This window comes from Patagioenas fasciata, chromosome 4 (assembly GCF_037038585.1).
Source record: "Patagioenas fasciata isolate bPatFas1 chromosome 4, bPatFas1.hap1, whole genome shotgun sequence".
Lineage (NCBI taxonomy): Eukaryota > Metazoa > Chordata > Aves > Columbiformes > Columbidae > Patagioenas > Patagioenas fasciata.
In genome coordinates, this window is record NC_092523.1 from 2,474,974 (window position 1) to 2,501,860 (window position 26,887).

Below are 26,887 nucleotides of genomic sequence, written 5' to 3' on the forward strand. Positions count from 1 at the left end.
AGGGCTGAACTGACCCGCGCCTGCATCCCCGCTGGTGCCACCTCTGCCTGGGGTCTCAAGTGTGACTTTGGAGATCCCCCAGTAGAGAGAGAACTAAAATAAAACTTGCTCTTTGCAATGCATTCGTGGCCTCTGGCTCTTCTTGCGACGTGCCTGCATATGTGCACACACCCACGTTTAGGTAGAACACGTAGTGTTGCAATATCGTTATTAAAAAAAATTGCTTTAATGAGAGATCCTGCCTGAGCCTATTATATTTGCAAAATGTTTCATACGTTGAGGGTCTTTTCCAACCAAAACGGCTCTGTGAGTGTACGATTCTGTGTTGCACGTGTTTGTATGCACACCCCCCCCGCCCCTTCCGGCCACTCGCTGCCGCTCTGCGCGCCAAAACCAGCGCCGCGCGCACCCCCACCCGCCGCTCGGCGGCGCCCGCGCCGCCCCGCCCCGCAACGGCCACCGGTGGCGGCTGCGCATGCGCAGGGCGGGGAGCGAGTCCCTAACGACGCGGGGCGGGATGACGGGGCGGCGGCGCATGCGCGGCGGGGCGGGCCCGGGCGGCCGCTGTGAGGGGCCGGGGGGTCTCGTCTGTCCGTGTGTCTGTCTGCATGTCCGTCTGCCGCCATGAAGTCGGGAGAGGAGGAGGAAGAGGAGGAGGAGGAAGAGCAAGTTCCTGTGAGTACGCGGTCTGCGGAGGGGTTGGCGCAGGCGGCCTTTGCGGGGAGGCGGTGACTGCCCTGGGCTGCCCCTCAGCCCGGCCTTGGGGCCGGGGGAGTGACTGGCGGGTTCACTCGTGTTTTTCCTTCCCTGCGTGTGTGTGGAAGCTGGCGTGATCTCGCCTTGTGCCCCGGGAAGGGGCTGCAGCTTATTGTTCTGCCCCAGCAATAGGGAGGGTGCAAAAGCTCTGTCTTTGAGAACGGGGGGACTGCAGCTGGGCTGATTCCTCCTCCTGTGTGTGTCATTGTCCTATTGCCTTTGTCCCTTACTCTGCCCTGGGGAAGGTTGGGTGCAGTTGGCTTGACCCGTGTGGTTGGTTTTGTCACTGACTCTCCTCGGAGGTCACAGCCAGTGGCCCCATGGAGCCATTGGTGCCCCAGAAGGGCTCATATTTGGCTCTGTGCACTTTGCTGTGTTCATCCCAGTGCTGGAGATGGGCAAGGGGAGATCTCTGGAGGTCACAGATGTCCCATCGTATGCTGCTACCCTCATGTCCTGGGATCAACATCATGATTCTCTTGTGAGAGCATTGGGAAGCTCCTTTCCTGTGGTATTGCACTGTTGCATCTGAGTAGGAACAACCCCAGGTTTGAGTATAAGTTGGGGAAGGACCTATTAGAGAGCAGTGTAGGAGGAAGGGACCTGGGGGTCCTGGGGACAGCAGGGTGACCATGAGCCAGCACTGGGCCCTTGTGGCCAGGAAGGCCAATGGTACCTGGGGTGGGTTAGAAGGGGGTGGTCAGTAGGTCAGAGAGGTTCTCCTGCCCCTCTGCTCTGCCCTGGGGAGACCACACCTGGAATATTGTGTCCAGCTGTGGCCCCTCAGTTCCAGAAGGACAGGGAACTGCTGGAGAGAGTCCAGCGCAGCCACCAAGATGCTGAAGGGAGTGGAGCATCTCCTGTGTGAGGAAAGGCTGAGGGAGCTGGGGCTCTGGAGCTGGAGAAGAGGACACTGAGGGGTGACTGATTCATGGGGATCAATATGGAAAGGGGGAGTGTCAGGAGGATGGAGCCAGGCTCTTCTCGGTGACAACCAGTTATAGGACAAGGGGCAATGGGTACAAACTGGAACACAAGAGGTTCCACTTGAATTTGAGAAGAAACTTGTTCGTGGTAAGGGTGTCAGAGCCTGGCCCAGGCTGCCCAGGGAGGTTGTGGAGTCTCCTTCTCTGCAGACATTCAAACCCGCCTGGACACCTTCCTGTGGAACCTCAGCTGGGTGTTCCTGCTCCATGGGGGGATTGCACTGGATGAGCTTTCCAGGTCCCTTCCAGTCCCTGACATTGTGGGATTCTGGCCCCTGGTGTCATCTGTCCTGCTGTTCTCATGGTGTTTTCCAGAATTGTAAAGGGCTTGTATTACCTGCTCAGGTTCTGATTCTTGCAAACTGTTGGGAGGCATCTTTGTGCAGCGTGCCTGATGTTGGACACGTGGGTCTGGAGGTGTTTATGGATTTCTCGTCTGCAGGTCTGTATTAGGAAAGGTACTAGAGGACAACCCCAAGTTGTGAGGGTCAGTGATCACCCCAGAGCATCATCTCAGAGGTCTGAAGGAACTCGGAGACTCAACAGCCAAATGGCAACAAGTGGTAGATGTCGTATCAATTTTCACAAACCTTCCCTGGGATGAAACAAGGATCAATACATTTCAGTCTTATCAGGAAAATTAATAGAGACTAAAACAAAGAATAAAAGCCGCTGTGTGAATAAATTTGATCTGTTAAAGGCAAGACCAGCCTTAATGAACATGTCTATATGGGATTTTGGATGATGCGATCTCAATTTGGTTTTCAAAAGCCATCTGCTGAAGGACCTTCACCCTGTGTTTTCAGGAAGGCTAATTTGCCACCAAATGGAAGGGACAGTTCTTTCACTACTGTGTATTCTCGTATGTATTTAAACAGGAATGAAGTTCATTTGAATGCTGATTTACAGGCAAATTTCCTCGTTAGCTTTATGAAGTTGTATGTGATGTTCTAGCCAAGTGAACCTCCCTCCTGCTTCTTGTTTCACCTTCACCGTGTTCATCGCAGGTCCGCTTATTTTGATCCTTTTTGGCTATCGAGTTGTGTTTTACGGTGGCCGTTGCTTCCTTCTTGGTGTTTGTTTTGCTCTGTGGTTTAATTGCTGCTCTGACAACCAGCGCAGCTTTGGGAATACCAGGCTTGTTGCTAGTGCTCTGCTGTTCTTCTGGGCCAAGGGAATAGACTGAGGACATCTTCTGTCTGTTGTAGCATGGCTGCTTTTGCGCCTTTATTGCGTATTCCTATTGCAAGAAACTCTTTTAGCTCTAATTTCAGTTGACAAAGAGAGAATAACACCAAAAAGCTTTGTAGCTATTGATGTGCATGACTGTAGTTTCAGGAGTGCTATAAATCTGCAAGTCCCAGCTTGCCAGTCAGATGAAGTGACCTGTGCTGCTGTGCCCTGGGTACTTGTTGTTACCTCTGTGTTGTTTTGTCACATATTCCAAGAGACAACGAACCAGCTGGACTGTTAATTGTGGTTAAAATTGGCTTAAGAAACATCTACTCAGCTCTAACCTCAAGTTTTTGCTTACTGAGGAGACACTGGGACTGTATCTTGCAGCCCAAGTGCCTGTTCGTGACAATTTAAAGGGATTATTGAACTTTTGGCATCAGACTGTAAGAGTGAGAAGAAATTCTGTAACCAACATAGTGATACTTTCTGCTGTTTATGCTGTTTTCCCTTATCAGCAAAAACGTTGTCTCTTTCCTCTTTTAGTTTATTTTTGATTATGAGGAGGGTTTAAATCCTGTCTCTTTTTCTTTTAATTAATCCAAGTAGAAACATCAAAATAAGGTCCTTCTGACAGTGGTACCTTTTATTTCAGTAGTAATTTAGTGTGGAAAAGAGAAAGGAATGAGCATTTTTATTAAAGTCAGAGGGCAGCTCTTGTAAATATCATCTAAACAAAGAAAAGTTACAGCTCTTGTCAATATCATGTAAACAAACAAACAAAAGTCTAAACATTGGGGATACTCATTGCTTTTTTCAGTGGTCCAAAGCAGAGAATATGTAGAAGTTTATATATAAAGAATGGGGAGGTCGCCTCACACTCTTCCCTGTTCCAACATGGGGTCCTTCCCAAGGGAAACAGTTCTTCATGAGCTTCTCCAGCATGAGATCTGCTCCACCTTTAACCTCCATGGGCTGCAGGAGACAGGTGGTCTCACCATAGACTGCAGAGGAATCTCTGCTGCAGCATCTGGAGCACCTCCTGTCCCTCCTTCTTCACTGGCCTTGGTGTCTACAGGGCTGTTTCTCTCACATATTCTCACTCCTTTCTCCACTGCTATTGTTCCTTAGCAGGTTTTTTTCCTGTTCTTAAATATGTTATCCTGGAGGCGCTACCACCATTGCTGACTGACTTGGCCTTGGCCAGCAGTGGGTCCATCTTGGAGCCAGCTGATGTTGGCTCTGTTGGACATGGGGAAACTTCAGAGGCACCTTGGCAAGCTGGATTAATGGCCCAAGAGGTATTTCATGATCTTTAGCTATGAAAAATTCAGTCTTTCTCACCAAGAAAGAAAATTCCTGTACATCAGTACCAACTGGTGGCCCTTCAGAGAAGAGCATGAGGACCTGATGGGCAGCAAGTTAAATGTGAGGTGACTGCTCAGTCTTGCAGCAATGAATGCCAGTCATGTACTGGGCTGTATTAATAAGAGTATAACTGGCAGCTGGAGGGACCTGAATATTCCCTCCTCTTGGCCACAGCTGCATCCTGTCCCAAGTTCTGGACTGCCAGGACAAGAGAGAGGTCAGCAAAATGACCTCAGTCTGGTGAAGGCCACCAGGACATTCAGCAGCTGGTGAACGTGGTGCATGAGCAGAAACTGTGGAGGTTGCTTTGCCCTTGGGAGGAGGAGGAGGCTGAAGGTGAGGACCTGAAAGTGATGCTTCCCTACCAAAAGAGAGATTTGGAGAAGGCAGAGGAAGAATCTCCTTGGAGGTGCATAGTGACAGGACAAGCAGCAGTGGTGATGTGTTACAGTAGGCGAAATTCCAACTGCAGATGTGTTTTTCATGAGGAGGGTGGTGAAGTGCTGGACCAGCACCCACAGATGTGGTTGGATCTCCATCCTTGGAAATAATCACATGTTGGCTGGATGAGGCCTGAGTATCCTGATCCAGCCTTGAAGTGAGTCCTGCTGTGAGCAGCAGGTTGGACTGGGTGACCTCCAGAGGTCCTTCCAACATAAGTTACACTGTGATTACATGAATAAAACCTCTGCTTTGGGCATTACGCTGTATTACAGTAATCGGCTTTCAGATTGCCTTACAGTGCCACTGAGCAGGGTGTTCTCAGCCTTGGAAGCCTCCCTGTCTTAGGAAACCAAGCAAAAACCAGGCAGACTTGTTGCAAATCAGTGGCAATTAATTTTCTACTTGTTGTTTTAGGATGCTCCATAACGCTATTGATGTTATAAACTTGACAGTGAAAACTACGATTTTTAAAGGATTCAGAATCTTTGCAATGTCAGTGTACATTGTGTACATATACCAGTTACCTTTCTGGAACGCTTTCAGCACACCCTGGCAGTTTACTATGTTTTGAATCTTCCCTTGTTTTCATTTGAGATCTGCTGTGCTGGTTCTGATCTCTTGTAGGTGTTTGAAAGCCTGAGGTTTGTTGCACAAAGGTGATAAAACAGTTCAGAATTTACATAGTGCTGGTTGGTGTTACCTTTGTACCAGAATGGTGTGGGTCTGGAAAGTGCTGCTAGCACGCCAGTCCTTATTGAAAAAGCAAGTTACATCTCAAATAATTTGTGTTTCTCATACCCGACAGCACCAAATCATTGTTACATTTTTTTGAATAATGTTTTCTAAATGTATATTATTTACTGGTACGTCCTTTGCATTTGAGAAGTTGTGGCAGTCTGGTGAAGGTTCCCACTGGCTGGAAAAGAGGAAACATAACCCACATTTTTAAGAAGAGAGAAAAGGAAGACCTAGGGAACTACAGGCCCGTCAGTCTCACCTCTGTGCCTGGCAAGGTCATGGAGAAGGTCCTTTTGGAAACTGTGCTAAGGCACATGGAAAATGAGGAGGTGATTGGTGACAGCCAACATGACTTCACCAAGGGCATATCATGCCTGACAAACTTGGTGGCCTGTGGTGGAGTTACAGCGTTGGTAAATGTCACCTACCTGGACTTGTGCAAAGCATTTGATGCTGTCCTGCATGACATCCTTGTCTCTGTGTTGGAGAGATATGGATTTGATGTATGGATCACTGAATGGGTAAGAAATTGGCTGGAGGTTTGCACTCAAAGAGTTGGGGTCAAAGGCTCGGTGTCCCAGTGGACGTCAATGATGAGGTGGACCTTGACAGGCTGGAGAGGTGGGACTGTATGAACCTCATGAAGTTCAACAAGGCCAAGTGCAAGGTCTTGCACACGGGTTCGGTCAGCCCGAAGCACATATACAGACTGGGCAGAGAATGGATGAAGAGCAGCCCTGAGGAGAAGGACTTTGGTGTGCTGGTTGATGAGAAGCTCAACGTGACCCGACAATGTGTGCTTGCAGCCCAGAAACCCAACTGTATCTCGGGCTGCATCCCCAGCCCTGTGGGCAGCAGGTGGAGGGAGGTGATTCCGCCCCTCTGCTCCACTCTGGTGAGACCCCCCTGCAGTGCTGGTCCAGCTCTGGGTCCTCAGCACAGGACACACATGGACCTGCTGGAGAGAGGCCAGAAGAACCACAGAAATGATCGGAGGCTGGAACAGCTCTGCTGGGAGGACAGGCTGAGAGAGCTGGGGTGTTCAGCTGGAGAAGAGAAGCTCTGGGGAGACCTTATTGCAGCCACCAGTGCCTCAAGGGGACCTACAGGAAAGCTGGAGAGGGACTTTTTACAGGGTGGTAATGGGACAAGGCGTGATGCCTTTAAACTGAAAGAGGGGAGATTTAGATTAGATATAAGGAAGAAATTCTTCCCCCTGAGGGTGGTGAGAGCCTGGCCCAGGCTGGCCAGAGAGGTGGTGGGTGAAGCATCCCTGGAGACATCCCAGACTAGGCTGGACGGGGCTCTGAGCAACCTGAGCTGGTGAAGATGTCCCTGCTCATGCCAGGGGTTGGAACTAGGTGATCTTTGAAGGTCTCTTCCAACCCAAAGTGTTTTATGATTCTAGATGAACTTCTAGTGCTGAACTGTTTGCAGCCAATGGGAATTTTGTTACTGATTTCAGTAGCTGGACTCCAATACTGGCAGTTTTCATGCAACTTTTGGTTCTGGGTTTCTGGCCAAAAAAAATCTTTGATGTAAAAACTACTTCTGCATTTGAATGAGGGTTTGTTTTTTTTCCCTTTGTGTTCTGATACACAAAGTAGGGTTGATACAGACTGTAATCCAACAACTTAATTTCTCATGGCTTTATTATGAAGTGCAGTTGCGTTTCTGTAGTGTTAAGGGAATTCTGAGTTTTCACGTAGCCTTTGAAGTGCTTTGCACGACAGTTGCTTTGCTTTTCCTTGGCTGTTCATTACAAGCTGATAACTGTGCCATAAATGAGCAGGTACGTATGGGACAGTGCAACCTACATTCTTTGTGGTCTGGCAAAATTGTTTCTTCAGGGTTAATTCCATGTTTGGAGAGGTAAATATGTGCCTGTGTTCCTTTGTTACTTGTTTATGTAATTATTATTTAATTATTATTATTATCCGTTGTTTAATTATTCATTAATTGTGGTTTTTATATTGCATGCTTGTTTATCCACTAGGAATAGGCAGCAAAAACAGAGAAACACAAGAATTTAGAACAAACTACTTGAAACCGTTTTAAATAAATTAAGAAAATACCCAGTGTGACTCAGTTAAGGACAATTGTATTCAAACTCATTTAATTATCATCTTTGAGAGGGTAAGTGATCTAGTAGCTCAGGGGGTGGTGGTGTATGGTTGTATTATGGCCTCAGAAGAGGTTTTGATCTTGGGACAAACTAAGAAAATATACAGCAGTTTGGAAGGCATTTCAGGTACAGTTTTTGATGCTTTTCTTGGCTTATTCCTGTTAAGTATTTTCACTGATGAATTGCGTGATTATTATATAGTGAGACCTTGAAAATAAGTAGATTAGGCTATGCTGGGGTGAGTGATAAATGCTTTGGAAAATGGTATCAGGATCTGGAATACTCTTGACAAAATAAGCAAAAATAAGTCCTGAAGTTAGGAAGGTGAAATGCAGCAAAGGTAATTTCAGAGTGGGATCTACCTCTGGCACTTCTATGCGATCACCTCGTTTGGATAATTACTCCTGGGTCTTGGAATAGTTGGTCCTGACCTCCACTGCATGTTTTTGCATGTTGAGATAGACAAGGGAGCTGAAACACAAGATTTATACTGAATTAACCTGGCCATGTGCCTCTGATTTTTAGGAAGGAGAAACGAGATGAAATGAACTGTTTGGAAGAAATTATAGTGTATTTCTGATGTTCTGGGATGATCAGGTTGTTAGAATTAATAACCTAGGTAGTTCTCTTTCCCATGTCTATCTAGATGTATTTATTTGTTGTGCTATTGTATGATATTTTTACTAGGATATTTTCAGTGGTCTGTAGGTCAGAATAAAGTAAGAGCCAAGCCTGGATATTTGAACTTTCAGTTGCTCAAAACTGAGAAATGTTCCTTTTTCTTTCTATGAAATCAGCATCGGTCAGGAATGCCAAACAGGATCGGCTGTTCCTACCATTTAAGTTAATGGCACTGTGTTCTCTGGGGGTGGTTGTAGTTGTTCAGCTTTATTTTTGTCTTTTCCTCTCATTATGCATTTAGCAACAAAAGCCTGACTTTTACTGTATTGGATTTCAGGAAGAAAAACCTTGTTATATTTTCTTCATTTGACTTTAATTATATGGAAGCCCTCAGAGATGATTATACTCGTACTAAATCCTAATTTATTTTTGCTTGCAGCTGCTTTGTGCTGCACCCTCACCCTTCGACGCGCAGCACTAATGTGCGGCAGATCTCTTCCGTTGGGCTGTTTCTTTAATATTTGCTTTTTGGTGTGAGGATTAAAAATGAAATGATGAAACAGAATGTGCTCTTGCCTGTTTGCTTCCTTCCTTTAAAGAGCCGTGCTAAACGCACAGCACAAACTACAGCTGATGAGCCTGAAGCCTTACCACCCTAAAATTTGGATTTATGTAGTAGCGGATATACGCAGGTGTGCAAAAACTTACCTTTTAAAATTTTATTTGAAGGAAATATTGAAAGATCTAACTCCAAAGAAGCCTTAGATTTTTCTGGGAAGATTTGCTGAAATGCATTGGTATAATTAAGTTTGTGAGGACCATGCAGATGATTTTGTGATGATACTCAAGGGCTGAATGATTGAATGAGTGGCGCCGGGATGGGTACGTGTGGTGCCACTGAGCGTTTGCTGCTCCGGACCTGGGGTGCTGGGGTTGCTGCTTCATTTCTAGAGCTTTTGCTTTATGGTGTGGCTGTTTTTTCCCAGCCTTCTTGAGAAAATCAACCATTGATGGTCATTTTTTATTTGACATGAGATTTCTTGCATTGAACACTACTGATGTTTTCTGGGGGGCGTTTCAGGGGAGAATTCCTGATTAATTATAAGTATATTCCTTTTTTTGAGGTTCTGCTTCATTTCCTTTCAACCCCCCCCAATTCAAATGCTCTTCCCCTCTCTCTCCCCACAGATCAATAGTTTATGAGTATTTTGATAAGAAATGTTGACAGCTGGAAATCAAAACTGGAAAACCTGGATGGAGCTGGGAGACTAACGAGTGTTTCTTGCTTTTCTGTCATGTTTTTTTTTGGCTTGCTTAAACAAAACAGAAGTGTGTTTCTTGTTTACATGAGGGAGCTGCAAAATCATTTGAATTATGTTTTAACAGCAATCGACTCTGTAATTATCTTATTCTACAGTTCTGCCACTGCAGACCACTTTGAATGTTCATGATGCTGCAGCATCGCTGTGACAATGACAGCAGCTACTTACGTGGAATGTTAAAATATGTAAAGGGTATCATGTTATTGCAATACAAAGATTAATTTCATATCTTATTTCACATTCTCATTGATGCTTTAATCTCCTTGCCTTGTGATGCTGTAGCTGTTTTTTTTGACTTTCTTTCAGAACATACAGTCAAAGACAGATGAAATTTTAGAGCATCAAATAAGAGACATTTGCAGCATGATGGTCAGATCACACTAATTGGGAAATCAGTTCTGCAGCTGATTTCCCATATTGTTGTACGTTAAGTTCTGTGTGCGTAGTAAAAGCAGGATAAATATTTATTATGTACATTCTAAAGTAGTGCTATGAATCAGTGTTTCTGAAACATATTTGGGTCTTTGCATGGAAGGTGCTATGTGAGTACTCTTAGCAATAATAATGCTGCTTTGATTCTATCCTGCTCTTCTGGGTGACTGAGTATTGGAGCTTTTGGTAGCTCTGGATTGTACTCTGACTCTTCTAGAATATTGCTATTTGTAGTAATTGCATCAGAACTCATTAGCATTTCTCCACCAATTTCTTCTTGAGAAATCTGCATGTGATACATCACTGGCTGACTTTTCCCAAAATAAGACTGGTCACACCTATTCAAAATTCTGATGTGAAATGAACGGCTTTTGAGAACTGTACATTTAGGAGGAGGGAAGAAATTCCCACAAAGCAGAAGCTCAGTTGTATTTTATCGTTCTATACTCTCATTTTATCCCCATTTGCCTTGTTTAAGTTAAATTCTCTCTCCAAGGAGGATTCTGTCTGGTGTTAGTTGATTGTGGGTTCGTTGGTTTTTTTTTTCCATTCTATAATAAAATGTTTTAGTAAAAGATGAAGAAATGAAGCTACAGGTAGAAGCAACCTGTTCAGATGATGTTTCTCATGCTATTTCTCTGCAGTGTTGTGACGAAGAATATGTCACTTCAGATGTGTTGAAACTATACAGGAAAAGGCTCAAATTCAAAGTTTGACTCTAAGTCTTAATTCAATTATTGCCTTGGTCAGATTTTGTTTAGGTTGCCAGTCAACTTCTATTTTTTTAGGTTAATCAGGAGGCTTTGGGAACTGAAGAATTCCCTTCACGCAAAGTGAAGAGGGAAGTCTGCCATGCGACTTGAAGTGGCTGACAGGTATAGGAGTAATTAAACAATGTGGAGAGGGATTGCTCACCACAGGCTAGAGAAGGGCATTTGAAAGGGGAGAGTGAAGAACAACGTGCACAATCGGGTTGTTTAGTCTTTTGTTCATCGTGTGCATCTTGAATGCTGTCGTTACTCATCCATTCGAAATTCTAGAACACCCACTTAATTAGCAATGCCCAGCCTATCTAAATAAAATCAGTACTTTTTTTTTGTGGAATTAGTTTTATAATCACAATATGGGTCCCTTCCCTATCGCTATTTATTTCCAGTACCTAACACTATTAATTTCCAGATTAATAAAATTGCCCTTTTCTACAGATGCATATTGTAAACCCAGAGTTTCAATAATAGGCCTTAATTAAATTACCAAATAGCTACTGGAATGCTTTACATTCAAAGTTATTGTCACGTACACTTCAGTGCTGTTTCTTTTAATAACTTGATTAGTATGAACAATAGGAACTACGGGAATGCAATAGGAATTGAGTATATGTATACAGGCTACAATTGGTTTTGTTAGTTCAAATACAAAGCCCAAACAAATTCATTTTGTGCAGGAAATTAATTTGGAAGAGTATTTTGTGCCTGGTTGAGTCCTAGTTTCCCAGGTATGATTTACACATCATTGTTAATAAACAAGCTGCAGCTTTTTTAAACTTGCACAAAAATATACTTGCTGTTCCAAGTAATTTATTTACTGGTGCTGACCTGTAGAGAAAGCTACATTGTTTTTATATCAGTGTTTGGTTGAAGGATTTAAGATGGCATACGGTACTGAAATTCTGGAAATTATTGCCCTCCCAAAAGCGACAATTTGTGGCATTGCTGTGTAGAGTTGAGCTTTTGGTAACTGTGCTTGAAAAATGCAGAGATGGTATGTTTTATATAGGGATCACATTCAACTGAGGTGCCATAAGCAGTCAAGAGTGAGTTCACCTTTCCTAAGTTCCAATAGGGACTAGCATTTTGTAATAAATTAAAGAACAATCACATCATTGAATGCGTAAGAGGGATGAAACAGACTTCAGGTGTCAATTTAGCTAATCTAGTAGGTAACAGTCGCATTTAAAGAAAACAATCTCGAATGTTGGATTTTACGTGTTTCTTTTACACAGGTCTGCGTTCTGGGCTTTGCTCTAACCTGAGTCTGATCTCTTCGAATGTAATTAATGTCTTCATGAAAAATTCCAGGGCTTGGTTTCTGTTGTGCTAAAGGTTACAAATGATGCGCTCAGTCTGTCGAGGTAGATCTGTGCCGCTGAACGGAAATTTCCAAATGAATATTAGACCAATTTGTCAGGAAAAGAAGCCAGTTGTCACTGGAGGACTTCATAACCGAAGGCGCATATCCAACAGTATGATGCATATTCATATTCTGGGAATTCAGTGCTTCTTTTTTGCTGATGCTCTCCTTTTTTCCATCTCTTACCTTTTACTTCTGCCCTTCGCGGGTCTCTTGCCCAAATTATGGCCGTTGTAATTCTCACGGCAGCCAGGTACCACCAGACAGATACATCATTCACCATAAAGGAGGAGGTGGTGAGGAGCTTGGCTCGTCCTCACTGCCATGTTCTTCAGACCCCACCATTTGCTGATTTAGTCCCTAAAAACACCTCCCAGGCTGACTCGACTTTTAAAAAAATTATTATTATTGAGTTAAACTGGAACTTGAGTTGACACGAGGAAGAGGAAGGGGGTAGGTGGGGCATTACTACAAGTCTTTCTGATTGAGGCTTCGTGTTGAATTGTTGCATTAATAATATTACCTGATATTCTCCAGTTTGAGTCTCTAGGGGTTTTTTTAGCTACTTTCCTGGAAGATTTGTGTTTGGACTGTACCTTGGTGTTCCAGAAATGTCTATTTTCACCATTACGGCCCATTGTGTTTGAACCTGGCTGGCTCTCTTTTCTGGGGAAAGCTGTTGCGGTCGCTGTGACCTCAGCCATGGGATGGTACAGCAGAGGAATTTCATCCTGACTTCACAACAGCTTCCTCTGCTACCTCGTGGGGAAGAGAAAATGGTTACAGCTGCTTTTCTAGGCTGCAGTCCAATTTAACTTCATTTCATGGCTTCAAAGTATGTCAGTATTGCTAAATTGTAATATAGAAATCAACCTCAATTTGCTTTAAGATACATGTGCGAGATGGCCTTGAAAGTTTAGTTTACAACCTTTATAAAGATAAAACACTTCTGTTTTTAATAAACTAATACATATATTAAAATTACTATTAATTACTATTAAAAAAACCAATGACTATTCAAAAAATTACTATTAAAAACCCAACAACCAGAGAGATCAAATGAGAGAACCCGACTTTCATCAAGGTGATGAGTCTTTTCAGTATTTTCTGATTTACCGAGAGCTGTGTGTACATGGGTTGGAAGTGAGAAACAAATTCTGGCCCTCAGAAATGCTTGGCTAACGTGCAGAAAATCATACTCACTTTTTTTGGGGATTAACAGTGGCAAACGAACCTGCCCCTTTTAGTTAAGTTTTGGCACTCTCAATGGAATTTGGGTCACTGTCAAAGCGCGTTGAAGCAGTCACAAAACTGTGGCTTGTGTATTTTATAGATTTCATTGTCTGTGTTGAAATTCTGTTTTAAAGACGCTTATTCTTTCTTGTAGCCTATTGCAACAACCCCCCCGGCCCGTGGCTGGAAGGAGGATTCCCTGAGCCGCAGCAGCAGCGACACGCAGGCATCGGTGACCAGCGGCATCTCCTTGGGAGAAGCCATACGTCAGAAGACTGCCCTCAATTCGGTATTTGCACTGTGCTTTTTGCTTGTGGTTCACAGTTAATTATATGATTGAAAAGAATATGAACTGCTTTTTCTGTATAATTTAGACCAACGTCCTTGCCCTGTAAAGGTCTGCGTTTCTGTATCTTGGAAGTGCAGAATAACAGGAGATTTGCAAACTCTGACAAGTTGTCTAATCTTGATCCAACTGCTACAAACCATTTTGACGTATCGTTTAAAACTGAATCCCCAGTAATTAATTCTTTTTAATTATTATGTTTTTCCTCCCCCTCTTTCTGTTTTCTGGTTATAAGCCAATGATATTTTCCAGTGTAATGTTTTCTTCTTTGCAACAGTGTCTTCGATCTGTATTCAGTATGAATTTGCTGTAATCCTGGTCCTGCTCCTGCCTCTTAGATTGTTGGATCTGTCTGCCTTAAAACAGTGGATTTCCATGTTAGCACAGAACCGTGCTCCAGTTCCTGGGGAGTCTGACTGCTTTTAGATCTTAGTTCTAATTACCCATTCCATATGTGATTAAGGAAAACTGTTCTCGCATCATGATACAGTCATAGTAGTTACATCTGATGGATATGCTGCCAAATAATTAATTACTCTAAGAACTGCATAGGATCACAGGTGTTTTGAAAAGACTGAGTTGATAAGAAATTTGATTTCCAAATGATTATAAGAACATTGTGCAAGAGTTGTAGTTCATATGGTAAAATTCTGATGTGAAGAGTAGCTTTTAATACCATAGTGGTGTTTCAAAAGGTAGAGAGCTTGCAGTTATTAAGTGCTGGTAGTACCGTCCTTCTGCCTATTCATTGGGACATTCTTGCTTATATTAATGTATATGTAATGATGAGTTATGTATGGTGGTGGTAATGATTTGCCTTATAAATGATTGATATTCTTAATTCTCTGAACTGAAGACTGGTCTATGCCTTTTCTATAATTAAAATTTCTGTTTAATTACTGCCACGGTAATCCCAATGCACGTTCTGTAGTGAATTCCTTGAACTGAAGATGCTCCTTTCCATTTGAACATGAACTAAAACTCCTAAAATATACCAAACAGTTATGTAGCATTCAAAGGAATTATCTGTGTGAGCTCAGATTAGAATCAGAATTAACTAGAAACTTTCTTTAAAGATGAATCAGAAGCTGTGCTGCTTGTTACTCCCCAGTTATTCGGTGCAAACCATCTTTACTACAGTGTCAGGAGCACTATTGGCCCAGCATCCTGCTGAAGCATTTGTCCTCATCAAGATCTTTCTTTCTGAGTGAGAGATTCAATTCTTCTTTGTATAAGAAATACAGTTTAGAGGCAGTAATTCCACTGTTTCAGTACTTAGTCCTCATTTCCTTTGGAAATGTGTCTCGTAAAACTTTCTCGATGCTTGAACACGTGTCTCCCTGCTTGTTCTCAGGGAATCGAGCCATGGTATCAGCTTCCAGCAGAAGTGGACGCCAGCTGCTCAACCGCTGCCTCGCAGACCAGGCTTGGCCTGACTTGTGACAGAAGTGACCTGACCGAGTTCCCCACGCTGGAGGAAGGAGTGTTACCTTCAGCAGAAGCACCGAGAAGGCGGTTTCCTGGAGACCCAGCACATAGTTTACTGCTGGGTATGTTCAAAGTTACCCTTTGTTTAACTGCTAAACACTTAGCATTTTAGTTTTCCTTTTGAATCAATCCCTAACCTGGATTTGACTTCTTTTAATGAAAACTGGTGTTTACAAAATACATCCTGTTTAATTTTATTGTCAAAGCTCATCTTCAAAATGAAGCAGAGGGTTTGTGTATCTTCCCTGGAACTTTTAACAGATGAACTAATTATCTTTGGTCTCAGGTAAAAGTGTAGAATTGTTTTCCTTTAGAATTGCTAGTAAACCTGAGTAAAGTTAGAAATCTTTGGGGTTCTCTCTAGGTGAGGCAATAGTTCTGTGTCCTCAGAATCTGTATTAATTTGTTAGTAAAAAACTCTTCATTAATTCCAAAGCACTAAGGCAGATATAATTGTATTTATAACTGATAAGTGTGCTCATAATTGCACCCCTTTTTCATATATTCAAACTACCATATGCTGTTTCTATGTCTCATTGTGTCTCACACGATTTCTTTGTAGACGAAGTAAACTCCAAATACTGTTCTTAAAGGTTTTCAGTAGTCCTTCACAAACTTGTCTTATAAGCATTACTGCTCTTTACTTTTGTATTCCTTTTCAGATAAGAGGAAAAACTGAGAAATTATAGCTATAAGCACTGTACTACTGCAAGGTTTAACCCAAACTATCTAATTAAAGGGGTTTTTCTTATGTAGGAAGTTAACATAACAAAGACAACATGGAAGGGGAAGGTGATAATGTCTGAGTATGTTGATGTTCACCCACTTTCAATGTTGTACTTACAAGCACCAACTCTTCTTTGTTTTTTCCCCAAGTGGTTTCACTTGCCAGTAACTCAGTGCCCCATGTATAGTAACTGTGAGGTGCTGGGGCGTGACTTTGCTGTGCTCTGCTGTCCTGTTGCGCTAATAAATAACGAGCTGTGTGCAAGAAATACAACAACCTCGTCATCCTTCCATTGTCACAGCACAGGAGCATTTAATGATCCGAGGCTGGAACAGCTCTGCTGAGAGAGTTGGGGTGTTCAGCTGGAGAAGAGAAACTCCGGGGAGACCTTAGTGCGGCCTTTCTGGACTTAAAAGGGGCCGATAAGAAAGGTGGGGACAGACTTTTGAGCAGGGCCTGTTGTGTTAGGACAAGGGGTGACGGTTTTAAACTGAAGGAGGGGAGGATACGAGGCTGGATACGAGGAAGAAATTGTTGCCCCTTGAAGGTGGTGAGAGCCTGGCCCAGGTTGAGCAGAGGGGTGGTGGATGAACCATCCCTGGAGACATCCCAGGCCAGGCTGGACGGGGCTCTGAGCAACCTGAGCTGGTGAAGATGTCCCTGCTCATGGCAGGGGTGGCGCTGGGGGAGCTGGGAAGGTCCCTTCAACCCAAACTCTTCTGTTCGGAGGAGTTCTCAGTTCTGGTCCGTAGACATAATAATGGAGTAAGAATGTGTCTATAAACTTATCTTTGTTCCAAGTTCTTACATTTTTTTCTGGGTTGGGTCAATACCCATGTTGGAATGTACCACATTAATGTGAATATCAATTCTTTTCAATATATTGCTCATCTGGGCCTCAGAATGCCTCCTTAATAGGTGTGCTATTGTCAGCACTGAGATGAGAAAGCCTCTGTGCAGTGTATTGGTGAATTACAAGCTTTTGCCAAGAAGGGCTGGACCAGATGATCCTTATGGTCCCTTCCAACCTGGTATTCTATGATTCTAAGTGTTACAATTAACAATACAATTTGAAATACAAAAAACCACTGTGAGGTGTAGCTATGAGCGTCCTTTAAGAATAACACAGCAGTGCCGAGTAGTTTCTAACTCCATTTTTTGTAATACATTTTTAACTCATTACCATTAGTGATGCATCAAGCTCTTGCTTTAGGTATCCAAAGTGATTGACGGATTATTTTCAGTAAATGATGGTTTGAGATTCACCTTGATCTGTTCTTGGTTATGTTCATTTTCATCCGTGTGGGATCAGTGTTTTCTGGTTAATTCTGGTAATATAATTTTTAGTCCACTGGTAGTAGTACATCTTTCAAACATACAGTTTCTCTTTATAATGCAGTATTATTCTCTGCATCTTGAGACACAAACCATATTTGTAATAATTTCTTAGAATCCTCAAAATGATGGAGATGGAGACGCTCACTTCTTTCCCTCATTGCTGTTAATCATTGGAAACACATCTTCCCCAACAAGATAAACTTGTTTTTCTTGGAAATAAACGCAACTTTTATCAGCTCTATTTTTCTTTATTACCTTTGCATGCTCATATTTTCCTCTTGTTTTTTAATTTCAAGCTTCGGCTGTGGAAATCAATCTGGAAAGAATTATCTTTCCCTTTTTGTATGTGCACATTTAATGAAATCAAAAGCAGCACTAAGGGATGTGTAGTTGAGAATACTCATACGGCCGAAGTGTTCTACTTTCCCTTTTGTGCTATCTATAGAAGACAAAATTAGCCAAGATTATTATCGATAGCTATTTTATTTACCCAAGCTCAAACTTTTTCCTTGCCTATCTTACTTCAGTTGTTTTATTTCCATTTATTGCATTTCTGCTTCCTTATGCGTCCAAGTTCTTGAGCTAAACAACGGTTCCCAGACCTCAGACGTGACTGTTACCCATCGGTTCCACTCTTAAACTTGCAGTTGTTACATTTAGGCATAGATTTTTTTTTCAACTCTTAAATGCCAGTTCTAACATCAAATTCAACAGCTGTGTGTTACCTTTTGGTTTCAAGGTCAGCTCTGTTTCAGTTCTAATGGAATTGTTAATTTTTCCTGCGCAAACCTTTGTGTGTGCACACTGGAATTTCCTGTTCTGTCATCTGTTAACTTCTTACCTGCTGCTAACACTTGTTTTTCTTCCTTCTTTACTTTTACGACACTCCACCTTGACTCCTTTTATGAATATACTTGCATACGCTTCCTTGGAAACGCGTAACTTGACAATGCTGTTGCTAAGCCCAAAGTGTGTCTTTTTGTATGAATATCCCTTAGAGGATCACTCTGCAAAATCAAGCGTTACCCAACCCCTTCGGTTATTATATTTGTGACTCACTTTCCAGCATGCAGTTGAAATTGCTGAATAAAGGTGCTTCTAAAGCTGCTTTGGTTACACCATTGGGCGAAGTTTTTTCAGAAACAAACACAATTATTATAGGCAAATAACATGATTGCTTACGATATTTTAAAATAAACCTGCGTTGCTTCCAGTTTGCCGCAAGTTCCATTGCAGTTTGCCATTCCTGTACCTGTTTGTGTGATATTACTTGTATGCAAGTTAAACAATTGCGTAAGGGGATGGAGTTGAAATTGCGTGAGGAACATTCATGGCAACTCCTGAGGGTTTTAGGAGTTTGGCTGTGTCACGGTCCATTCCATGATGGACTCATGATGGTTCTTTTACCGTGATCTCAGAGCGCAAAATTAAGGCGACCAAAATGCCAAGGGGTTATAATTCAATCAAGCAGTGTCACTTTATTAATTTGCCCGTAAAGCGGCACACGATAGAGAGAAAAAGTAAGAAAGAGAAAAGGGAAAAGAAACGGGGAAAAGTAAAAGTAAAGATGAGAACTGAGGTTGCGTTTATCACCAGTTGAGTTCCAGAAGTTCCCTCTGGTCCCGTGGAGTCCTGCTGGTCCTCTATTGTGGTTCGGGATCCTCTGGCGGGAAGATCTTCAACAGTGTCCATTCTGGAATCATCTTTTATGCTTCTTCACCCCCCTAGCTCCCCTTGTTTCAGGCCAGACTCCGCCTTGATTTCGCAACCCAGGCTCATACTGCACAGGCTCGAAAGATTCACGCTTGCTTTTGCCAACGCTTACATGTCCAGCATTCAGGGGTCTTTCTCTGGTCCATTGGGTGACCTCAGGACCCTTGGCGAACTTCTGGGTGTGCTCCTTTTCGTTGGCCGTTGTTTGGAGGAGCAGGTGAGGGACACGTGTGACTGAGGCTGCAGGTGAGAACACAGCTTCTGGATGGCAGCTGTTGTCCCTCGGTCGAAGAGACCTTTTAGGAGGCTGGGCCTGGTTTGGCTGAAGCAGCAGGTAAAGTCCACACAACAGCCATTGTTAGCAGCAGCCCCCCTGTATCAGAGAAACCAGTGCAACACGATGCTTCTCCTCGGGCCTCTCTCCAAATCATTGTCCACACGTTCTTTTTGCCAGGGCCTCAGTTCTCTAAGTTCTTGATGGCGATGTTCAGGCAAATAGTGCTCCATCTTCGGACCGACTCTCACAGGCTGTAATCACAACGTGCAGCTCTTGCTCATTTTATCATTTTTTTTAGGTAATGCTTCTCTTGCAAATGGTTCTCTGTTAACTTTATGGTGGTGAATATATGTGGATTTCCATGAAAAAAAGTAAGACGGAAGCCGACTTCTGTCTGTAAAGGCAGAAGCTGGGATGAGGGTGGTCTTGGGAGCAGTAATACATCTGCTGAAGGAACTTGTAAAATCCTTTGTCATACAAAAGCCTTAAAGGAAAGACCAGCACTTTTTTTGCTTCCTTAAAAAGTTCGGGTAATTTATTGGAAATCCCCAATATTTGCCCATACAGAGTTAATAAATTGGTTTTAGTCTACGCTGAACACTAAGCCCAGTCCCTTGCTAAGCTTGTTAAAATGTTGTTAGATGTGTTAGGAAGATGAAGTGAGATTCTATTCCAGCATAACACAGGCAGACAAGCTTGGGATGACTGAATGAATTACAGGCTGCTGTGGATTTGGAGCCACTTCCGAGAGATTTGTGAAGAGGTTTTCTCCTTTATGAAATAAAAAGCACTCTTGGTTATCTATCTCATGTTTGGATCTACAGACAGCTCGGTGATTAAAAGCCGCATGTGCATCACAGCGAGTAGTGATTAATATTGATAAAACCCCCCTTTTGTTTTTGATTTGTGGGACATTCAGGCTTAAGATGGGTATTAAAAGTTAGATGGACATGGTAGCTTAGGAATGCTTTGCTTTTGCCTACATCCTCTGCATGGGATTGCTGCCTTTAGTGCGTTTTGTGGCATTTTTGCCCACATTATTGGGGTTTGCAGAACTGAAATCCATTTGATCAAGAAAAAATTCCTGATATTTATCAGTGTTTGCTTTTAAATACAACTGGAACTAAAGAAAAAGTATAAGGCTTTTTAGATGTAAGAATTCTGGATAGCGCTGGTATTTTGTTACTCTCTAGTGATTGTGCCAGTTGCTGCAGCCTTTTTGTATACGCACTTCAATTTCAAGCTATAGGAGGAAAGGTGAGAGGGGAGGAGGAAACATAAGCTATAATTCTAATTTATTCGTTTTCCTCTTCAAAAAGTATTTTGAATTTCATTTGGCAGGAGAGGGGGGAAATCACAATGACAGTTGTATCGACATTGCTGCTGCTACATTGTGGAACAGATTGCCAAAGCCAAGAAGGTTTTGTTTTTGTTTTGCCTTTCTTTTTTCTTTTAAATCTTCCCCAAATGGCAGTTTGACTCTGGCATTCAGAATTGTCAGCAGGCTGCAAGATAAAGTAACATGCCCAGCTTTGCTTGTTCAGTGAATTCAACGGTGAGGAAGCTTTTGACCTTCAGAGCGACAGCAGGAAGAATTACTGTTTTGACACAAGATGCTCCAAGAGTGTCGGACTGACGTCACTTGCTGCTTTCAGCATCGAGCACCTGCTTTTCTGCCTGCGAAACCCAGGTTCTGCCTGAGTGTAATGAGCCCCCAAATCATTCTAAGCATCCAAAATATGATAGCGATGATCTTTCTGCCTCCTGAAGAAAATAAGTTACTGAAAGCGTTAGTGCTGTAAGATTAGAGAACGTTCAGAAAAGCCCGAGGAGGCAGAATATGTGACGTGGTTGGGGTTATGTTTTATATAGGTGAAAAATCAGTCTTGTAGCCCTAGTTAAATGTCTTTTATTGAACTCCATCAGCACATTTGCTGATGACACCAAGTTGGGAGGGAGTGTGGACCTGCTGGAAGGCAGGAGGGCTCTGCAGAGGGATCTGGATAGACTGGAAAAATGGGCTGATTCCAATGGGCTGAAGTTCAGCAAGGCCAAGTGCCGGGTGCTGCACTTTGGCCACAAGACCCCCCTGCAGCGCTCCAGGCTGGCACAGAGTGGCTGGAGAGCAGTCAGGCAGAAAGGGACCTGGGGGTGCTAATGGACAGGAAGCTCAACATGAGCCAACAGTGTGCCCAGGTGGCCAAGAAGGCCAGTGGTGTCCTGTCCTTTATCCAAACCAGCGTGGTCAGCAGGACAAGGGCAGTGATCCTTCCCCTGTGCTCTGCATTGGGGAGGCCACACCTGGAGTGTTGTGTTCAGTTCTGGGCCCCTCAGGTCAGGAAAGAGATTGAAGTGCTGGAGCGGGTCCAGAGAAGAGCAGCAAGACTGGGGAAGGGACTTGAACACAAGCCCTATGGGGAGAGGCTGAGGGAGCTGGGCTTGTTCAGTCTGGAGAAGAGGAGGCTTAGAGGTGAGCTCAGCACTCTCTAGAACGACCTGAAGGGCAGTTCTAGCCAGGGGGGATTGGGCTCTTCTCCCAGGCAGTCAGCAATAGGACAAGGGGGCATGGGCTTCAACTCTGCCAGGGGAAACTGAGGCTGGAGATTAGAAAGCAATTCTGTGCAGAGAGAGTGGTCAGCATTGGAATGGCTGCCCAGGGAGGTGCTGGACTCACCGGCCCTGGAGGTTTTGAAACTGAGATTGGCCATGGCACTTAGTGCCATGATCTGGTCAATGGACTGGAGTTGGACCAAGGGTTGGACTGGATGAGCTCTGAGGGCTTTTCCAACCCAGTCCATTCTGGGATTCTGTGTTTTCACAGGTCACCTCTGCAGGGGCCAAGCTGGAAAGCAGGGTTTCCCCCAAGGTTGTCACTGCAGTGAAGCTCGACTTATTCTCTTTCCTCCTTTTTTTCCTGTTCCCTTTTTCCTCACTCTTTCCTGGCCTTGTCACTCTTCTGTTGCTTCAGGTCAGCGATCACTGCCACAGTTCCTGTGACTGGAAACCTCTGGGGAAGGTTGGGACTGTCAGCCCGAGGCAGATTTGTGCTGCACAGCAAAACCAGCGCATTCTACAGAGAAACCAGGGGAGCAAAATGGCAGTCTGAAGTTTTACAAGATATTTATTCAGTCAAACGCTGGTACTTCTTATTCAGGGCTATGTGTAAGGGCTTGAGGAGGGAGCAAAGAGAGAATTGAAGCAAAACTCTGCTGCTAAATAACTGTCAAAGCCATTAATGATCTACATGGCTGTGCATGTTTTGTAGAGAGCCAGCTGTGATGTGGTGTGTCCATGAACTCAGAAGTGTCGTCTTTGTCTCTAGGTTTGCACAGCTTCACTGTTTTCCCTTGGATTCTTGTGTATTATCTCAGCTCAAGTGCTCTTAATGACCACATTTCTGGTCTTATGTATGTACGTACAGATGTAAGCAAGTCACCCTTAATCTTTTCGTCAATTACAGGAAACAGATTTAGTTCCAGGAGGCTCTTGTGATGAGGCACCAATCTTTTAGCTGTTTTCTCTGACCCCCCTGTGATTTCTTTATGAATATGGAGTTTTGGTCATCAGAACCTGCAAACACCATTTCAGTGGTAGTTTCAGTAAAAGATTGGAAAGAATGCTCCTTGTTACTACTTCTTCACTATTCTATATTATATATACGACAAATCTGTGTGCCAGTTTGGATACGGTATTGCACTGGCCTCCTGTCAATGGATTGTTCATCGTGAGCCCAAGTCTTGGTCTGAGTTGTTGCTTTCTGAGTTAGTCCTTGGCTTTGTTGGGCTTGCTGGGCTGCGTTGTTCCCACCATCCTATGGCTGGATTAAACCTTATCTATCCTGTGTTGTGATAGCAGGTGACCCAGGCTGCCCTGTACTTTTATTATTTGGCAAATATCTTTAAGAACGTGGGGATTTCTGAAGGGACCGACTGGATCCATCCCCATACGGTGAGGATTTCCTGTTTTAGTCTGCTTGGAGAGTGCTGGGTTGACTTTCTTAATACAAATGTTCAGCAGTACTTAAATTTTTGTCGATATAAATCTCTAAAGCATTAATATATCAGCCAAATTTGTGACTTGTGTTGTGTGTGTGTACATGCATATTTATTTTATCAATACATGCGTAGATGCATTCAAATTGTTTGGCAAGATCTATTGACAGCGTTTGACAGCTTCCCTCCTTCAGTCTTTCTTGTTTCTTCATTTACAAGGACAGCACACCCAGTCTTAATTGTGTGCAAAAGCTTTTTCCTTAATCACTCCTGATTTCCAGTTTAGCTGGAAAAGACATTTTCGTTCAAAGCGAATAAGCTGAGCTGCAAATCAGGAAAGCTCGTTCTCCTCTTTTATTGTATGAATAAAAATGAGATGCCAGTTCTGAAAACACGAAGCGTATCGTGATGCGAGATGAGGAGTCTAATTCAATAACTGCAATTACTGTTGCCTTTATTCACTAATAGAATTTTAAATATAAAGCAAGTTTTGGGAGGAAACAAGTCCATTGAACACATCTGAGATAGATTAGATTCCAACTTAATGTTTCTTAAAATATATGTTTTTGTTTCTTTAATAAAATTCGGTATCCAAGCTGACTATGGTGAATGTACTCAGTATTTTCAAGTATAATAAAAATTGTTTGAATAAATGTACACTAAACAGAATAAACGCATTGTAAATATTGTCTGCTCCTTGGGAATAAGGAATAAGGTTTATTTGGTTCTAAGTCAGTATCAGCCACTGAAACCAAACCTCTTTGTTTCCTGTGAAATACATATAAAACAAATTCGAAGGAGATTACAGTGAATTAGATCAGTCTCTTGTTCCATGATTTTAAATCATGATTCAAGTTGTGATTAAAATCACATCAGTGTGGTACATTAGGCCACGATCTTGTTGTGCCCTCTAACACACAGAGCCCTGAGCTGCTGTTCCATTATAGATGAGACACCTCTGACCTTGCTCCTTATTTGCTTGGCTCCCATTCCCTCTGTGCCGATGCTGCCAATTGCGAGTTTTCTGTACTTTTTTTAACCCTTCTGTGTGTGTTATAATGATATTTCCACCCAGCTTAGCACAGGTCCTGGCTGCTAGAACAACAAAGACTCCCTGCTTAAATTGCTGTAGCATGTTTGTGCCATCTGTACTACAGATGCTAAAATATACATTTGGCTGGATCTAGGGGATATGAGGCTGGCCGTGTGGTGGATGCAGCTGCTAAGGTAGAAAGGAAGCTTTGAAACTGTATAACAATTATTATTATTATTATTATTTATTATTTTCTAGCTGCTGATGGGGTGGGATGAAGGGAGCATCCAAATTTTGAGCCAGCTTTGCTGTGCAATGTAGAATTATTTTTATCCATATCATTATCCACTCACTGCATAGAGTTCTAAAGTAATTAAAAACCCCATTCATTGGAAATATTAAATTACAAATGAATCAGAAAGGTCATCTTGTGGTTGGATATCACTCATCAGGTGATGTAATACAGGCTGTAGGAACCCTCAGGATAAAGCTGATGTAATGTAAACCTAATTCCTTATATGTAATGGCCATCACATCTGATGTGATTATCGTTCTGTAAGTGACACAGAGTGGAGCTTGGCTGAGATGGTTCAAAACTAATAAATCTAAATTAAATGAACATCAGTTCATTTAATATGGTTCCGAAAGCCATAGTCTTGGCAACAAAGAGCTTTTTGGCTTTAAAAAGAAAATCTCGCTTGTCAAAGTGTTACAAGTAATTTTTTTTCATCCATCAAAACATGTATTTAGTCTTTTAGACTTATACAGCTTATAGTTGTTTTTATTCTTGTGGTATAAAACATTTCCGTTGGGTTTTGTAAGCAGTCAGCTGAAAAAAGAAATACTCAAAGAGCAAAGAAATATATGATATAAACTAAATGTACTGCTAGAGCAGTAGACAGTGGTACTGGTATGATTGTAATGACTAAGTTTTATTATTACTTGTATCTTGAAACTGTAAAGAAAAAGCCTATACAACCTTTACGGAGAAATGGAGACTGGGAAGAGCATCAGGCTGCATGGAAATGGTGAGGGGAGGTGTTGAGTAGTGAGTGGAGAAGGCCAGAAATGTGCCCAAAAAGAGGTTTAAGAGGGTGAGCTGGAGCTGTCGTTGTCATGGAGCTTTTTGAGACTGACGAGAAGAAACCGCAGTGTGATCCGTGGTAAGAAAAAGGGATTAAATCCATGAGGGAACATGCTCCAGCAGAGGATTTAGATGATGGGATTACATCATTTTCACTGTGCTTGGCATGTTTTGAATTTTGAAGGCTGTATTAGTTGGCAGGGTGGCTTAAAGAGGGATTGCCCGGCCAGGTTTATGACTCTGGTACTGTTGTTTTTAACAGATATCCAGGACAGTCAATTCTCTCCCTGTTTCCCACTCTTGATGTATCCAACGCAAGGCCCAAGATTTTCAGATGAGACGCTTCTCCAGCGATCAGAGATGGATTTTGTTCCCTTAAGGTAGGATAAAATCACCTGGTGTCACGGCACAACCAAAACCTTTTGTCCTGAGTGGCCATAAATTGTCCTGCGTTGGATAATTAAATAATTACAGGTTTTTGGTCACGGCAATAAGACAGAGGTGTGGTTTCCTCTTTGTTTGTCTCATAGAGAGAGAAGGCGTTGTCTGACTTCTGCACATCTTTTTATTTTGCACTCAAAAGAGTTTGAACAAGAGAAAACCACAACAAGCCTCTTCTGAACTTGTCATCCTTAACGTATCTAAAGAAAATGGGACAATTAGGAACTCCAGCCTCTTAGACTGGAGCTTTCTTAGACTCTGAGATGAGCTTCATCAAGTTTTGGGGACACAGATCAGATACAATTTGTATTTACAGTTGTAAATATGTGCACACATGTACATGGAATAACATTACTCCAGCATATTCAAACCAGAATATATGTTCTGTATAATCTAAAATAAAGATTTTTAGATAAAGTATGAATACATAAGTAGCTATTTCATTAAAAGTCTTTGCCCAAGCCTTCATTTTGAGGTGTGACGAATGATTCCTTTTGTGTAAAGAAGGCAAGAAATCCTCTACCTTTTACTAAAAAGGGATAAAAAAGATATTTACAGTGTCACTGGTGTTTGAGCTTCCTTGTGCTTTTGGTGTGTGACAGGTGACAGATTTCTTTCCTAATTTAATACACTCTGACTTCAGTTTGTGCATCAGATCTTAGTTCCACTAGAAGTGGTGATCTGCATCCACGGAGTCATATTAATTGGGGTTTGATCATCATTTTTATGTAAAATAACTATTAATTCAAAATTCACTATAAAAATAGTAGAGGTTTATAGGAGTTTGTCGCTTGTGTTCCTCTGAGACCTGGCTTATTTTGTATCCTCTGAAGAAATAATTGATATAATGAAACTGAAATAGGTGATTTGGATTAAATCTCATTACATTTAGATTAAATCACATACAAATTTATGTATGTCCGTCCTATATTTTATTTAATTAATAAAATCCCGTTAGTAAAAAATATTTCAGTCCTAAGTAGTATGAAAAATATTGACATACTAAGCAGAAACTCATATTATTTTCAAACCTTTGTAGGGCATTAGGGCTTTTTGATATTGTTTGGACTTTCTTTATATTTCTTCACATGTTAGCCTGTTTAGGGGATGTATTTATGTT

The 26,887-nt window shown here is 42.5% G+C and overlaps 1 protein-coding gene across 2 annotated transcripts in view; it reads left to right on the forward strand.

Moving 5' to 3' along the window:
* Positions 1-528: 528 nt before the first annotated feature.
* The window catches only part of ALMS1 (ALMS1 centrosome and basal body associated protein), a 69,568-nt gene continuing 43,209 nt past the window's right edge, over positions 529-26,887 (forward strand). For both annotated transcript variants that reach the window (XM_065836422.2, XM_065836423.2), the window contains exons 1-4: positions 529-675; positions 13,483-13,617; positions 15,029-15,224; positions 25,589-25,706. In XM_065836422.2, coding sequence (XP_065692494.2) covers positions 625-675; positions 13,483-13,617; positions 15,029-15,224; positions 25,589-25,706 — 500 coding nt within the window. In that variant the 5' untranslated portion in view covers positions 529-624. The remainder of the gene's footprint in view (positions 676-13,482; positions 13,618-15,028; positions 15,225-25,588; positions 25,707-26,887) is intronic.